This window comes from Pseudopodoces humilis, chromosome 1 (genome assembly GCF_049639895.1).
Source record: "Pseudopodoces humilis isolate 2021_Gansu_Grassland_sample_001 chromosome 1, ASM4963989v1, whole genome shotgun sequence".
Taxonomy (NCBI): Eukaryota; Metazoa; Chordata; class Aves; order Passeriformes; family Paridae; genus Pseudopodoces; species Pseudopodoces humilis.
The window spans coordinates 70,251,342-70,268,962 of record NC_142200.1 but is presented as its reverse complement, the minus strand read 5'-3'; the positions used below and the strand labels follow the sequence as shown (position 1 = coordinate 70,268,962).

General features: G+C 36.0%; 1 protein-coding gene across 1 annotated transcript in view; it reads left to right on the top strand.

The window, feature by feature from the left end:
- ADCY2 (adenylate cyclase 2) overlaps window positions 1-17,621 on the top strand; it is a 270,105-nt gene that overhangs the window by 200,948 nt on the left and 51,536 nt on the right. Inside the window, exons 6-14 of the mRNA XM_088055670.1 lie at window positions 199-310; window positions 1,379-1,506; window positions 6,592-6,750; window positions 7,170-7,302; window positions 7,645-7,821; window positions 9,166-9,209; window positions 10,359-10,439; window positions 14,536-14,605; window positions 16,958-17,055. Of these exons, the coding sequence (XP_087911796.1) occupies window positions 199-310; window positions 1,379-1,506; window positions 6,592-6,750; window positions 7,170-7,302; window positions 7,645-7,821; window positions 9,166-9,209; window positions 10,359-10,439; window positions 14,536-14,605; window positions 16,958-17,055 (1,002 nt within the window). The remainder of the gene's footprint in view (window positions 1-198; window positions 311-1,378; window positions 1,507-6,591; window positions 6,751-7,169; window positions 7,303-7,644; window positions 7,822-9,165; window positions 9,210-10,358; window positions 10,440-14,535; window positions 14,606-16,957; window positions 17,056-17,621) is intronic.

Here is a 17,621-nt window from a genome sequence, read left to right as displayed (position 1 = left end):
TAACACCCATAAAGGTAAATATAAGTTTACCTATAAATGTAATTATATTTATTGCTCTACTTTTAGTAGTGGCTGTTTTGGGTGCGGGCATATCCCTGTGAAGTCCAGGGCGCTTGCTTTCAGGTTTTGCTGTTGGTTGATGGATCTGAGTCTTGCAGAAGGAAGCTGTGAGCAAGATTCTGTTCATTTCTGTTGCAGTATCTTGTACGCTGATATCGTAGGATTCACTCGCCTGGCCAGTGACTGCTCACCAGGGGAGCTGGTGCACATGTTAAATGAGCTGTTTGGCAAGTTTGATCAAATTGCAAAGGTGGGTTGCTATGGGCTGCTGCTGTTTGTTTGAGTAAGAAAGTACTCTTTAAAATGTTTTTTTTTCCTCTTAGAGTCTTTCTGCAGCATTTCTGCAACTTTGGCAGGAGGACTGGATTTGAAACCTGTGAAGAAAATTATTTGGCTCTGGTTTGAGTGCAACAGTGCATTTCTGCCAGAGACACAGTCTCTGAAACCCAAGATAACTCTCTAATAGGAGCAACAGAGACAACTCATGGTGCCCAATAAATGTTAATAGCAGATGTACAGTTCTTTAAATAGATTTTTTGCAATAACAAGGATGAAGAAACTCAATATAGGAAAGTGTTAGTCAGTTTTCTGGTCTCAGAAGAAGCATTTATGAGACTGAAGGAGAAGAGAGACAATATTGATCAAATCAATTTTAATTACTGACCACAGCCTCTTTATTACTCAAGAAAAGAATCAAATACAATCAGAATTTTTTTTCTGCTTATTTAGGTGTCACTTTTATAAAAATGAAATCAAACTTCGTATGTGGAGGTAAAATCAGAAACCTCAGAATAGATAAAAATTTCCTGTGTTTTTATTTGTTGAAAAACTATTGTCCAGTATTTTAAAAATTAAATTCAATTAAAATTAAATTTCAGTTTTTAAAAAATAAAAATCTTTATATGGCCTTAGAGTATAAAATATAGAAATACTGTTATGATTGCTAGCTTCTGGAAGTATTCCATAGTACATCTTCAAAGATGTAAATGTGGAAGACTATGTCTTTTGATTATATTTCAAACAAAAAGGCTTTATTTAGATTGAGGACATGATAGTTTAACTCAGCTCTTTATTCTTAGGTGTGAACATGTTTTGCAGTGAAATTACTTCCTGCTTTTGCCCATTAAGGACCATAACTGGTAGAGTGATCACCCATACAAAACTCTCAGCATTTTTGTTGTAGCAAGCCATTCTCTACTGAAACTAGCTTTAGTAGAATGACTTTGTAATGTCATTTAAGTCAGTCTTTGTAACAGTAACCCTTCATTTATGTATTTCAAATTGAAAGTGACTGTCTCACTGCTTTTTTTTCCTCCAGGAAAATGAATGTATGAGAATTAAGATCTTAGGTGACTGCTATTACTGTGTTTCTGGACTTCCTATATCTCTTCAAAATCATGCCAAGAATTGTGTGAAGATGGGACTGGACATGTGTGAAGCCATTAAGTAAGTACCAAACTTTTAAAAAAACTTTAAAACCCATTTCCTTTCACTAAAATTATAGTATATCTAGGTGAGTTACACTTGGTAAAAGTGTGTATCATGTGGCCGTCTGGATATTTGGGAATCCGCTGTGTGATTTATTTTTTCTAACAAGCTGGGCTTTGAGTTTAAAACTTGTAATGCTCTTCTGTAAGTTTAAGTTCCAATTTATGTTTTTGTCTAGATCACATTAACCACTGTCCATGTAGCAAAGTAAGAAATTGTCCCATCCTTGTGATGTGTGGTATGCATCTCATCATGATACCATACATAATTACGTTGAACTGTGTTGATCTTAATGATTAAAGTAGCCATACGAAATTTTTCCTCTAATACTTAAACGGTACCCTCATATGTGTGTAATTGTAGTCACAAAAGGGTCTTGGCTTTTAGTTATCTGGTCTTCTAATCCAGTCCAGGGTAAGTAATCTACAGGTGGGATGACTAAAGAAAATTTGGTTCTTTTCCCATTTATGTGTTTATGGGAAAGGTGTAGTACTTTTGGAAACTAGTATTTTGATCTCCTTGCCTTAGCAATCTTTTTGTAAAACTAATCTCAGTACAGGAATCAAGTTGTTGCATTCTCTAAAATGTTGTTTCTTCATCCAAAAATGGTTGTACTTTAGATAGTGTCAAAGAAATCTATTTTTTAAATGGTACTTGGGAGTATTTCTCCTTGCCAAGTAGGATTAAAGTCTACAGATTTGGTTGCAGTTCAGTTGCTTTCACTGAATGCTTTCTCTTTTTCACTTAGATATTATATACTAGAACAGTGTCACAATTAAGCCAATTGCTTTTTTAGCATACTAGGAAGTAAAGCTACCATCCCTTCTGTAGAGCAGTTGGTAAAAGGGTGTCAGTCTCAAAGTTCTGGCCCCCTTTGTTACTTGGCTTAAAAATGTTGGGATTTTTTCCCCAGTCTTTGAGTGAAAATGAGAGCTTTCTGGTTTGCATCTCAAAACATCTGTGTGCTGTGTGAGATATGTGAGTTAAAAGTATTTGTATAGGGTTTCTGATCAACCTGTTGCTTTGTTACTTAAGAGAAAAGAGTATAGGATGTTACAAGGTGGTGGAAAAACAACACTAGGCTTGAGCCATAAAGAGCCCTTCGCAAAGAACTGAAGTATGTCACACATCATAATGCAATGATGTACTCGAGCTCAGAGAGCAATCTGTCAGTTCCTCACCCTTCAGAATTTCCCATTTTCTATGAAATAATTTTCTGTTCAGGCTGCTATCAAGTATGTTCGTTGTTGATGCTGTACAATCAAGTTCTTGGTAAGACCAGCCTTTTAGACTAGAAAATTATATGTTAGTTGTAAAGGATATTCTGATCTGACTTTATTACTGTAGTCAGAAACCACAATGCTCCCATAGACAGATGCCTGATTACCATGGCCTGTTTATAGAAGCAGTGAGGAATATGTACCCTGTGTTTTCAAATCCTTTCAAAGTATGATGTCAAGAGTTGCACCCTGCAGGTGAGAGAAAATTGCAAATTATTAACCAGCTCCATATTTTGTTGTGTGATTGCTGCATCTTTGTTTGGAAGCATCTCTGGATATACTACTGTGCCCTGTAAAATGACTAGTAATACTCTTGCTATTGGCAGTGTGTCACTCAATATGTTTGACTTGCTCTATCTGAAATAGCTTTTTGGTTGGATAGAAATCATTGTTATATTCAGTCACAGAGGTGCAAACTGTCCGCTCAGTGTGTAAGCTACTGAAATAGATTGCTGTAGTAGTATTAGTAGTTCTATATAGACTTTACCACCTGAATATGGTTTCAGTTCCAGTCCTTTTTGAAGCAAAAAAGGAGGAATTCTGCCAAATTGCCAGGTGATCTGTACTACAAAGTCTTTGCAGTCCTCATACCTAATGTTGTGTAGCTCCATTTTGAACAATTCAGATTTCCTATGCTATGGATTGTTCCCATTTAGACATGGATTGTAGTCCCATTGATTAATTTCTTTGTTCCTCTGCGCTATGTTGGAACAATTCCAATGCTTCTTATAGTCTGCAGCCTGCTTGCCCAGGATTTATCCATTTATATGGCATTTATCAAGCCATAAATGCCAATGCTGCCTGTGATGCTGAGTGATTTAAGGACAGAACTTATCTGTTGAGGTAAAATACGTGTGTGTGTGAATATATGTGTTGTTTCCATTCCTCAAACTCTACCCCCTTGTCTGTCTGGTGACTTCCTTACTTGCCTGTTTCTCAGTCACACATTCTCAAAGACTTCCTTTGATTTGATAGCATGAAATTAATTCCATTTCAGAGGAAAGTGAAATAAACTGTTGGATATAAGATGGTTATACCATTTTGAATGCTAGGTAGAAAAGTGTTACCACTGAAGATGAATAGATCACACGGACACAGGTCGAGGTGTGGTGAAAGGAAGAGCAGAGGTTTTTTTTCCTCCCAGGATTTATAGGCTTGTGACCACGGCCAGGGATTGGATGGTCAGGATAACACATTCTCACTGCACTGGCCATGAGAGATGCCCATCACAAGACGTGTAACACAAAGAATGTACACATATCTATGTTTACAGTTACTCTCCTGGGAAAGTCCTTAGAAAACTATGTTAGCAAGCTCAGAAGCTGAGTTTTCAGGGTGACAGAAAACAAAAGAATTCTTTTAGGTATTGCATTCCTGCAGGTCTGATTCAAAAGGAAATTATGCTGTTAAAGCTGGAAATTTGCAGGGAATTAAATGCCTAAGGCTCACTCAGTGTGTTAGTGTGTAAGAAAGGGCTAGGTGAGTCTTAGGTATCTTAGGTATGGTCCAGAATGATAGATGAATAAAGCTCAGGTATGTAAATGCTTTCCTAATGACCTTGAACTCTTGCTTGTATGGAGTAAAGTTGTTACAATTACCTGCAAGCTAGCCATGCCTCTGAAAAATGCAGAATGCTTACAGACTCAAATTTCTACTTTCAATAAGAAAAATACAGTCATGATGAGTATTTTGACTGCTCAGCCAGGCTGGGCACACAGACTGTGATGTGCTGAAGGAAATCAGAGAGACAGGGGGAGCAGAAAATGAAATAAAGGTGGGAGGTTTCAGATATGCTTTTGTAGGTAATGCAAACATCCTCTGGGGATGTAATAGCCTACATTCTTGAATGCATTTAATGCCTCCATTGTCATAGCAATTGTTCAAGGAGTTCAGGAGAGAAGTGGTAAACCCTAATTCTGTCTAGACTTACACTGCTAAATTATTGTCTTCCATGGTTTCTTTAATTTGTGAGACAGAAGAAGAGATTCAGTTCTGGTACAATTCTGCTTGCTCTACTGAATAATACATGAGAGATTATTATAAAGCAGACTTTATTCTGCTTGCTCTGCAGAATACTGCAGGAAGGGCAGTCTTCTGACAATCACTCCTAGAGTTTAAATGTTCTGCTTCCATTTTTCCCAGTTTTTAAAAACTCCTTTTTCCAAAGTGCTAGGCTTTTTTCATACACTTTGTGCAGAGCAAATTGATGTTTGTGATTTGCAAACTGCTTACAAAGATCATTTACAGGCAGTTCATTTTCAAGTGTGTCAGCTACACAAGAGCATTATAAAGTGGCAATGTGAAAATAAATACCAAAAAACACTTGAGAGAGAATTAAAATACTTTCAGTCATGTTACTGTTTCTTTCATTTCCCAGAAAAAAAACCAAAACCACTTGAGAGTTACTGCTTAAATGCAGGATTTACCACATCAAATTAGGCCTGTTACATTCTATGTTCCCTTTCAAAAGAAAAGAAAAAAAGAGAAAACTGTCACATTAATTCAATAATTCAGAAGGTACAGAGCTGATGATTCTCATCACTGAGATCAAAGATGTTGCTAGAACTATGCACCCAACTCATATACAGGAGCCATTTGGGGTTGTTTCTTCACTCAACATTTGGTTGTTTCTTCCATTAACACCCCAAATTTCTCCAAGTGTATATGTACTTTTCTCCTTACTGACTAGGTTTGGATCCATATCAGTTGGGGTTTAAATTCATAATTCCAGTTAAGTTATGATCTTCCCATTTCTTAGAGCTGTCTAAGCCTGTAGATACCTGAATTAGTTTTATTACTCTTTACATACATGGCTAGGTACCCATATGACCTATGTCTGCAAATGTTCTTTTTGTTTGACCCGAGTTACCCACCAGTGATTCAGAACTTCTGCAAAGATAAATGCCTCTCTTGTGTGTAGGACTCTTCTGAGATTGGGGAAGGGGTGAACAGATACTTAAGTCTGTCACTGGAAAGGTCAAAGGTTTACATGTGGTCTGGACAGTGAGGGTAGCCTTTCATTCGCTGTGTGATGTTCTAGTGGGTGCAGAATTCACTAAGCGTATGGAAGGTTGTTGACCCTATGTTCTCCACAGCCTGAATGGCACTGAGCCCATATCCCCAAAGAGTGTACAAGCCCCAGCATGTGGAATATCATGAGGTGCTGTGGTTTTTGTCCTTCCTCTCAGATATGACAGATATGAGAAGGTCTCAGATGTAAACATTTGGGTCTTTAGATAAAAGGGTGTGTAACAGTAGTTCCAGACCTCCAAAAGCAGCCTCTAGACCAAAAACAGTCTCTAAGTTCTACCATGAGACTAAGCATTTCCACTATTCATTGCAGCAGTCCCAAATAATTTCAGATGAATATAAAAGAAGGAACTTAAGATACAGACTTGAGAATTAATATTTATATGAATTGTTGCAAATACAGATAATAGGAAAGGTAATATATAATCATAGCATTAAAAGAATGGAGGCAATGCTAGGAACAGGTAAATGTTATTACTATTGTTACTGCTGCTTTCATAGAAGCATAGAATGATAGAATGTTTTGGATTGGAATGGGCCTTAAAGACTGTCTAGTTCCAATTCCCCTGCCATGGGCAGGGATACCTCCCACTAGAGCAGGTTGCACTAAGCCCCATCCAACCTGGCGTTGAACACTCCCAGGGATGTGCCATCCACATCATTTGACTGGTAAATTAAAAGAAAACAAAGGGCCTATTGTGTATATTAACAGAGGCTTTATTCTCAACTGCAGGAAAGTGAGAGATGCTACTGGAGTTGATATTAACATGCGTGTAGGAGTGCACTCCGGGAATGTGCTTTGTGGCGTTATTGGGCTGCAGAAGTGGCAGTATGATGTGTGGTCCCATGATGTTACCCTGGCCAATCACATGGAAGCTGGGGGAGTCCCAGGGTAAGAGTCTTCTCTGTTAATCTTTGGACACATGGATTTTTCAGTCATGTCTCCATATGCACAAGCACCATGTCTTAAACCATCAGCCTTCATGAAGATGCCTGAACACCTCTTAGGTGCTGTCTTGAGGAAAAAATGAAACAAAACAAAACAAACAAACAAACAAAAAAAATCAAACTAAAGAAAAAAAATCCTGGGGCACTTAGTATTTCCTGTGATTTAAGGAACATTTTTTCTGGATGGAAACCTTTAGATTTATGCCCATTAGAACTTCTAAAATTTAGATTAGAGGGACTGCAAAAGAAGTAAGCAGCAAATAAAAGGTGTATCCAGAAGCAAGTAAAAAATGTTGATCAGGTTTAAATTATGCTTTTGATTGGTATTTGTGACTTTGTCCTTCTTTTAAAATATAATTTCAGCCGTGTTCACATCAGCTCAGTCACCTTGGCACATTTGAATGGAGCTTACAAAGTGGAAGATGGGGACGGAGATGTGAGGGATCCATATCTGAAAGAGCATAATGTTAAGACTTACTTTGTAATCAATCCTAAGGTTAGTAGTACTTTTATTTTGTGGCCAGTCATGCATGTCCTTCAGCAGGACCACTAATCTCTTTATTTTTTTTATTATTGAATAATTCACCACAATAAGATATTGATCAGAGCTATTACTGATGCCTACAAATATTAATGTTAGCAGTGCGAATGTTTCCCGCTCTTCAGAAATAAGTCTCTGATATTTCCCAACAATATCATTAAGAATTGCAGGTTCTTAACATCTCTCCATTTTTAAGTCCCATGGATCATGGAGATCTGTGGTGCCAGATGGCACACTACTGTTTTGAAAGGTCATGAACACAAAGACTGATATCACCTTTTGTCCTCTGTCAACCAGGGAGAGAAGCGAAGCCCTCAGCACCACATTCGGCCTCGCCATACTCTTGATGGAGCCAAAATGAGAGCTTCTGTTCGCATGACCCGGTACCTGGAATCTTGGGGAGCAGCCAAGCCATTTGCACACTTGCACCACAGGGACAGCATGACCACTGAAAACGGCAAGATAAGCACAACAGTAGGGGCCTACTTATGTAATTTTGTACAATATAGAAATATTTGAAAGGAAAATGTTGCTCACTGCTAAATACCTGGTTATTTCTGGTAGAAGAAGATACATATAGTGGTACAGGGCATAAACCCAGTGAAGTTGCTGGAAGCTTTTCCATTGGAATGTGAGTTTTGGATTAGGTTCTAAGAAGCCATGTCTTCCTTTAAGTGCATCTCTGAATTATAATGATTCTGGCACACTTACTAAAGTACAAAATTTGATCCTCTGAGCTCAGACCCCACCAAGTCATAGCATGTACAATGGCTGCTCTTCATCTTGTGGAAAAATGTTTTGAACATAAAGCCAAAATGCAACAGCTTTAGGGACGGAAATCCTTTAATACAGAGAAATTCCTAGAGCTTTATTGACTGTTTAGCTACATTCTCCATTTGAAACATGGCCAAACCTGGAGCAAAGGCTGTGAAGTTAGAATAATCATTGTGATACTTAGAGTGGACTTTATTCAGAGTACCCCAGGAACCAAATCCATACTCACTGTGTCATCTGCCTTTTGAAGGTGCACCTGCAAGTCATTAGCTGTGGTTGAAGGCCTGAGTTTTATAGTACTATAGTTCAATGTTGCATCTTTTACACTGAAGAGATTTCTTTTTAATTTTACTAATGCTGTTACACTGCTGTTAGTAAGATTCTATCAATCCATAGCTTGTACATTCATTATCTTCTATTTCTTAAAAGAGAATGTGTAAAGTTAAATTCTGATAGTTTTCAACATTGGCATTCAGTTTTGTTCCTGTACTGATGAGACATATTCTTGTTTAATAAATATAGTGCATCAGAATGTGGATTATGACAGACTCATTACAGGAAGTACCCAGCTATCACTATTAATCACAAAATAAATGTGGCCATGATGGCTGCCATTGCTATTAATTAAAAAATAATGACCATTGTCTGTATTTGTCCACTCAGGTCTGTTTTTTCAAAAACATATAAGATTGGTTTTTGCTGAAGCTGGCAAGAGTTTGGGCTACATCCAAACAGTATATGGCATTGAAGTCTTTGTGGTAAAGCAAAACCGTCTTAGATTCATACTGTTTTATTAGTTTATCCTGTGTTTATACTGATAGATGACATATCTACTGATAGATACAGGTCACTCCATCTTCACTTCTAGCTGGATTTTTCTTTTAGACAGTTTTAATCAAATGCTAAAAGTATTTACACTGGAAACTTCTTTCTGTACTCAATCCTGTTTTCAACACTATTTTAAAAGCAACTTAATGTTATTAAAGTATATTGTAATTAATAGGGGTCTTTTTGTTTTGTGTTGTTTTATTTTGTTGTTTTTAGGATGTTCCCATGGGGCAATATCATTTTCAGCATTGCAGAGAAAGGTAAATCAATCTTAAAAAATTACTTATTCATATAAAGTCCATATAAATAAATATACATTGAAATTATTTCAAATATTGAGGGCCATGTTTCTGTGATTGATTTCTGTTAAAAATTAATTTCAAGCACTTTCTTACCTAAATTCACTAGCATTGAATAGGCATGAAATCACTTGTATTTTTTAAAGTTCCTGCACGTACACTAATACAATTGCTGTATTAATTTGACCTGCAACAGGTTATCAGTTTTAGGGAAATAACCCAAAATCTTCATGTTAAGAAAAATCCATGTTACCTTCTACTGGGTTCAATTTGTAGGTTAAGAATATTTTGGTGAGGAAAGAGTCAAATTTTAGATCTGACTAATGACTTCTTAGAAAACATTGGTTTTAAGTTAGCAGTAGATTCAAGTTTTCAAACACAGACATCACCTGTCAATATTTGAGATATGTCATTTTCAACGAAAGCACAAATAATGAAAGAATGTATGATGTTTGCAGCAATTTATGTTAGCAAATGTAAAGCCATTGTAATGATCCTCTGTTTGGTTCGTGCTGAATCCTATCAAAAGTAAAGAAGTTTTCATTGCAAATAAGTTACAAGGCTCATCTCAAACAGAGAAACATGAGGTATGCTTGAAACTAATTTCAGACAGTACTCAGTTTTCTTATTAAAAATAACAAAGTATTTCCTAGAAAAGAAGAGTTAGCAGGATTTTGGTAGGGGATACCTTTTATGCCTCAGTTCACTAATATATTGTCATCATCATACATTTCTGACAAGGTTTTCAAAAAAAACTACAAGAAACAGGAATGCTTTGTGAATTTGAGCATATTCCCATTCTTCTTTAATTGACAACACTGTGGAAGACTTAGACCAGAATTTCTTGACCTCTCATGCTTTTTTATGAAATAATTTCTTGTGTTTGTATTCAAGTGCTCCGTAATGGCTAAGCTCTGGATTTGTGCATGTGTGTATTTGTGCATGAGACTGTGTCTTATGGCTAATGGTTTTTTAAGAGCTTATTATGAGGGTCTTTGTGCCTGATGCCTATAGTTGCTATTGCAGTATAAATGTTAAAAATTTATGATAAACTCACAAGTTTATGATAACTGTTGTTTTTGAAGTAACTTCACACATTTTTCATTTCAGAACAAAATCACAGAAAAGAAGATTTGAGGAAGAACTGAATGAGAGGATGATCCAAGCCATTGATGGAATCAATGCCCAAAAGTATGGCTTTATCCTCTATCCTTTGTTGTCTTTGTCCATTCCATCTTTGTCATAAATCTGCAACAGAGGGCGGTGTTTAATATTTTTTGCTCCTACATGCGTACCTGTGTGTGAAGTCTGAAAACAGTGAAAGTGCCACTAATAATGGCATAGGAAGTCCTAGATTGAAGATAGACTGTAAAGTAGCATTTTCTGCTATATAAGACAGTGCCTGTGAATCATGGTGTGGTGGAGGTATTGACTTGTCTTGATCTTTCTGGCAAAGGGCATTTTCTCTGTATCTGTCTGTAGACTCATGGCTGTAACAGTACAGATTTGTCTTACCTGAGTGCAGAGAAGACACAAGAAATAACTGGCTCAGGAGTCAGAATTATGTGAAAATTGATGCTTCCTAATTGTCACAGAAACCATTTCTCAGGATTAGAAACTTCACCTAAAACCATAGTTTAGTGTCTCTCAATCAGTAGGTTGGTTTCTTAGAAAAGGCTAATCTTGATGGCATGTTGTAATTGCTGGGCGAAACAACCTGCCATGTATTTTTTTCTGTGTCCTAGGAAGAACTGGAGGCAGTATGAGGTTTTCTGTTTCCTGGTGAATAGATAAGGCTAGAAAGAAATCAATTCCAGTCCAAAATAAGTTTTCAAGCTTCTTATTATATTTCTCTGATGAAATAAGGGAATTTCCATTCAAAAATGTCAACAATAATTGTGATGAATTACGTTTCGCCACCTACTTCTCTTACTCAGAATCTTAATCAGCTGGGTACTACACCAAATTATTAAATGTTCGTATGTCACATTTTGGGTTTTTTTCATCTTTTAGTCCTATTAAATGGTACTTGGATTTAAGAAAATGTTTTTCAGTAATTTTAGAAGATTGTTGATAGTTACAGGTAATAGAGAACACAGTGAAATAGAGGAGATCATGTGATAGGCAAAGCCTTTTGATTATACTAGACTTGCCTATAACAGCTATATAAATTTTGGCAGCTTTTTTGTGTCTTTAGGTTCACTTGCTCTGATAAAAGAATTTCAAAAATGATGTTCTGATGTCAAAAGTAAAGCATCTGTATAAATACATTAAAATATTGGTGTGACCCTGCTGTGTGTTGTTTTTTCTTAGCCAATCCCTATCTTATCTAATTAGTACATAAAATTCAGAGAAACTTGGGGATAAAAAAGGTTTCTGAAAAAGTTTCATTGTGTTTCGTGAATTACATGGGAAATTGCAGAAAGATAAGGAGTTATATATCAGAAAGTCTGAATATCACCTTCCAAAACTAGATTCTCTACTAGCTCTGCATTGATTTGCTGAATGAATCTATTAAAAGTTATGATTCAATTGTTTAATACTCAGAAATAAGTTATAAAAAGTGCTGATTCCTCAAATGTCAAGGTAATTCAATAATATTTTAACTCTGTGAAGGCTAAGCACAGAAAAAAAGGTAAATAAAATATTTCCTACATTTAGGACACAAAACCACTCACATTTTTGTTTTCTTTATTATTGTGAATATTTTTGTGCCTCAATATTATCATTAATTAATATATTGTGTTCAGTAGAGTGAACAAGTGATTTTTAAACTAAACAAAAGGTTTTGTGAATCAAGGAAAAAACTTCTAAGAAAGTCCATGAGAAAACTGTCTTTTCTAAGTGTTTTTAAGTGTAACATTTGAATTGTATTGCAAATAGGGCTATGACGGAATGAAAATAAAATAAAAAACATTATTGCAAGAGTAAAGAACAAAGAGCTTCTGTGCCTTAGCCATTAACATGTAACATCACACTTTCTTCATGGGTTTCTTTTCCCTGTATCTTGAACAAAGCACTCCTGGCTCAAAGTTCCTGTCCTGCACAGTCTGGGGATGAGCAACTCTAGCTAAGCCTTCCCAAGCCTTGGTGCTTAGGGAACTCCCTAAGCACTAAGGGGCATGAGATGGAGGGATGGCCATCTGCTGGCTAAATATAGACCCTACAGAGGGGGATAAAGTAAAGGCAATTAGTCTTTGATGTGTTAAAGGGACACACACTCTCTTTGCTCTTTTTTCCTTTAAGTTCTGGTGGCTGCTATGTTCTGTGCATAATTCTTTGCTGTACATTGTCAAGCAGTACAAGCCCTATGAAACCACACACCTCTGTGGGTACAGGCAGAATTCAGATGTCTGTCTGTGTTGTTCCTGGAATTGCAAAAGAATTAAAGCCAAACTTTGGTACCTAGTTTTGCAAGAGACATCTCCAGGTACTTGCAAATACTTTGGCAGTTTTCAGACTCATCAGGGATTCAGGCTGAAGGCAGAATTTGTTAGCCCTTATGTCTGTGACAAAGGTATGTGACTTTGTGCTCCCTCTTCTGTTCTCAGTATCCACTTACATTTTTGTGTATTTCCCTCATCTCAGACACCTCTGTGTCTGCTACATAAAACTAGTAGGGTTTTTTGCTGAAATTTTAAGAACTAAAAGTTTCTGAGAACACGAGCTTGTGGAGTATGAGGCAGCGCATGCTTTAAATATCACTTCTGACTTTACATGTGATCAAGTGTGTAACCAAATTGAGCCCTTGGGAGCAGATCTGCAGAGAGAACTTTTTAGCAGTGTGCTGATGGTAATTAAATCAGTGTGCTTGTCAGATACCATAAGAAAAAACAGGAAATTAGTTAACTATTTATTTGGGGAAGAGGGTTACTTATTGTTTAATTTTTGTAACTAAATGGAAAAAATCTTTCATTTTCATTTCTACAGTTTATCAAAAATATTCCACAAACTGAGTGTTTTTTCCAGTAGATTACAGCTGAACCCAAAAAAACTTGTGCTATATATACACCAGCCTTCCAGTTCCCTTTCTTCTCCGAATCCTATGATCACAAATGGATGGGAACCATTGCAGAGCAAAAAGGGAAATATGTTTTTGCATCAAGCATTTCAAGAACTGAATGTGTTTACAGACCCTTTTTTTAATGCAAGTGGTTGCACAGGAATGGAGACTGTCCCCCAGGCAAGCAAACAAATATTTTCCATTTCACAAATTAAAGCTAATAGCTTGCACTTCACTCTGTCCACTCCTGTTCTCCAGGACTAATTTAGGCTATGTTCTCCTGTGGTTCACTGCTGCTACTTACTTGCATTACAGACTGTCAGTTGAGACATTCCCTTTTATTTAGCAAGCATTAGCTACACTATTAGTTTAGAGCCTAATTTAAAGCTATTGCTGGAGATGTTGGAAAAAAAATTCAATCCCTGCTACTATTGTTCAAGCTCAAGTACTGCCTGTCCACAGAACTAATCTGTTTAATTAACTTTTTGTTTTCAAATTTGCATTGTTCTCTTGAGGTATAAGCAGCTAAACCCTCTTGAGATTTAAATAGTCTATGTATTTTTGAGTGTCTATTAAAATAAATGTAGACTTTCATATTAGAACATCTCATTTTGTAAAAGTTATGTCTAGTTTTTGTCAAGATTCATTTAGTTTAAAATAGATTTGTTGCTTCATTGCAAGTATTTATGCTATTTCTCATGTTAAAGCAGGGAAGATTTTATAATCAGCAAAATGGTCAAAATCTACCTCTACAGGACAGGGAGGTGGTCAAGAGACCAAAACATTTCAAAGACAAAATCCCTCCACCTCTCTTAATAATATTTGTTACATTTTTGTTTGCAACAGTAGTTTGTGAAGTGTAACTTACCTACCCACCATTCCTGTATATTTTAACAGTGCCCTTCCTAAAGGTACCTTGTCAAGGCCTGTTTTTGTCACAGGTCCTTTTCTGTCCACTGGATATACTACAGTATTTTGGACATGAGTGAAATATCATGGTTAGAAATCCATCATATAAATGTCTCAGTTGATTCTTCTTAGACATGATCAACAGAAAAACAATTGTTCATCTGAGCTGTTTTTTATTTGTGTGCTTTCGCAATAGAAGCCAGAAAGGAGAGGGTATTTTCAGTCTCTACTTTTACTGTCATGAAATCCACCATATACACTGCAATACACATGAACTTGCTTAATTCCAACTTATTTTCTTATTTTACTGCATTTCAGTAATAGAAAAGGACAGGACTTCTTCCTGTCAATGATAATGTTCCTTCTCTCTTCTAGGCAGTGGCTTAAATCTGAAGACATTCAAAGGATATCTCTTCTTTTCTATAATAAGACTCTGGAAAAAGAAGTAAGTTATTTTCAATAAGTTCAATAAGTCAGACCTTTCTGATTTTTTTATGGCCCTGTGGAACTTGAGTAAATTTCTACACACTGACACAGCTTCAGCAGGAAGACTGGGGAGTTGCTTCTTTCTGCTTTTCCATGAGCATAAGGCGGCTGATGGCTGAATAGCTATGATGTTCTTCGGGGAAGTAAGAAGTCAGTTGGACCACAGCTGGCTTGTATAAATTGGTGAATTTGATGAGAAGGGGCTAGAGGAAGTACTACCATGCTGTGCTTGCACTGTCCAGCGAGTATCCTCTATGTCCCATGTGGTGGTTGAATACATACCTGATTATTTTTGTAGGTATCTTTCAGTTCAAAGGATCTAAAATGATTTTAAGATTTTTTCATGGCTCAGCAGAATAGTTGTTATGGCCAGCTGACAAAAGCATGTGTTGCTTGGTGATGCATTAGGGTAGAAAAGCTTTCAAGGCTCCTTGAGCCTGTTTTGAAAACTTCCTAAGAGAGAAGAAGCAAGACCTGGTGTGGTCTCATCCTTAGTGTTTGGGGGTTCACTGGCTGGATAAAAGACATACCTGGTAATACATGATATTTTAATGTGAAGTGTTACTAACCAATGAATTCTGAAAGAGAACTTGGGGGAAATACATCATATGTGTACTTTGGACAATGACTTGGGAGAAAATTTGGGAGCTAAGTTATTTGGCTGAGTCAATGTTCTCAGTGGAAGTCTAATATCGTGATGTAGAATGCTGTGGAACAAGCAAATTAGCAAAGAGCTAATTGTTATTTTTGGATCCAGCTTTTTAATATCTTGTTTTGTCACCTTTTAATGACTCATGAGTTCAGTCTTGGCTTTAAAAAACTTAGTAAGAAGTCTTCTTTTGATTTAAACAGATTTTCTGGCCCTGTGGCATCTGAAAGTACAGAAGGATAATAAAGGAAAATAATGGTTTAACCTAAGGAGTGAGTTGCCTGCATTCATTAGGAAATTCCTGGAGAAGTGTAAAACAATGAAACAAATTTAAAAGTACATTGTAAAATTTTTTCTGTAAAATTTTAATAGCAGGTCCTGTTCAGTGGTTGAACAGGACCACTACAAACATATTTGACAGGTGGAAGAGCAGAACTTACTGCAAGGGTACCCATCCAGCAAAGACATATTTATGCCTTGCAATTCAGTTATATAAGTGATAAGAATTGCTTTTAATTTGTCACACAATTCAAAAGTGAAAAAAGCTGTTGTGTTGCTGAAGTGAGTTTCTATATATTCATGTAAAGTTTGGTGCACTGGTTTCATAGGCAGAACTTGGCATTAAGCACAGAGACAGAGCTGTGTGCTTGCAGTTGGAAGGCACAGCTCATGCACTTTCCATTTTCTGAAGTTTGCATCTCCACTACCTTGTGAAAATAATCTTTGGTATTTTTCTTTTAGTAATTAAATCTTGAACTTTTATCCTTTGGAAAAAAAAAACCAAACAACAAACTAGGATAGGGCAGGTAACTTTAATAGCTACTTAGATCATTTCCCTTTGAGTACTTAATTGGTTTCAACCTAGATATATCTATCTCAAATAGCAGAGCAACTCTGATAAATATTTCATTGCTTAATTCTCATGTCTCTAGACAGTCTAATTAGAGTTAAATCGATTTTTCTCATGACAAAACAGATCAAATTGACTCTCTCCTAAGAATATCAAGTGTTTAGTAGTAACAGAGGACATATGAGGCCTTTTAACAGAGACATAAAATATTTTAATTGAAGTAATAATATAGGTTCAATAAATACCAGTATGGTTGCTAGTTATGCTCTGTAGTACAGCTTACACTTTGCTAACTTTTGTGCTCAGAAGTTTCCTGTCTAAATTAATATTGCATTTTTTATAACTGTTTCAGCCCATTCAGTATTTTTCAATAATTGAAAACCAGTTTGAGGAATTAATCACAAAAAATTTTGGAATCTGTGAAGACTGCTTGGCCGTTCCTAAAAGTATTTTAAAATATGCTTTAGCTTTTTCTTTTTGGTGGGTTTTCTTTTTTTTTTGGAGGGGGGAATTTTTGTGTTAATTTTATTATGAGTTTTGGAATAGTCTGTTCAGTGGAAGAACAAGGCAAAACCTTTTGACATGGCTGTTCTTCAATAAGCAGAACTACTTAAGCAATACTATAACAATAATAATATAATAATAATCCCTAGGCCTATGTGAGTGGATATGAAGTCACTGAAGAACAGGAAATTTACTGTTGCTAAAAACTGCCTATACATATGTGCATCTTTAAGCTGGAAGTACAGTTGGGTGCTGTTTCATCTGCTTTGGCAATTGTGTTGTTAACGTTTGCTTTTATTTTCTTCTAGTATCGATCAACTACTCTGCCTGCATTCAAGTATTATGTCACTTGTGCCTATCTCATATTCTTCTGCATTTTTGTTGTACAGATTTTGGTATTGCCAAAGTAAGTGATATTTAATGGGTATTCCTATGTATCCTACGTATATTTGCTCATTTGTGTAAGAAAAAAAAAAGTAAAAAAATTTGGAATTGTTAGATTACAGATTACAGATTTTCAAATTCATGGAAATTAAATTGAACAGGAAAGTCTTGGCATTTCAGCCTGATCTTAAAAGTTAGGTTTGTTTCTAATTTTAAACACCGTCAACAGTGTTACACCAAACATTATTAAAAATTCTTCATTCCTTTTAGTTTTTCACTTTGCACTTAAAAATAAGCATGGCAGTTGGACATTGGAGTGAGACAAAATGGATTGCAGAGTTGGAAATGTGATAAATAAATGTATTTAACTTATCGTTATGATACTACTACTATACTAAGCATGAAAACAGAGCATTAAAAACCATAAAGTGTATGTTTATAAAACTAATTTTAGAATATTAAAATCCAATTCTGCAATAAATCTTTTAATCAGAATTTATAGATTATGAGATTATTTATATTTGTGCTTATTCTAGAAAGGCTGAAAACTGGAAGACAAGTCCAATATAGGATGTTTTATTGGACTTC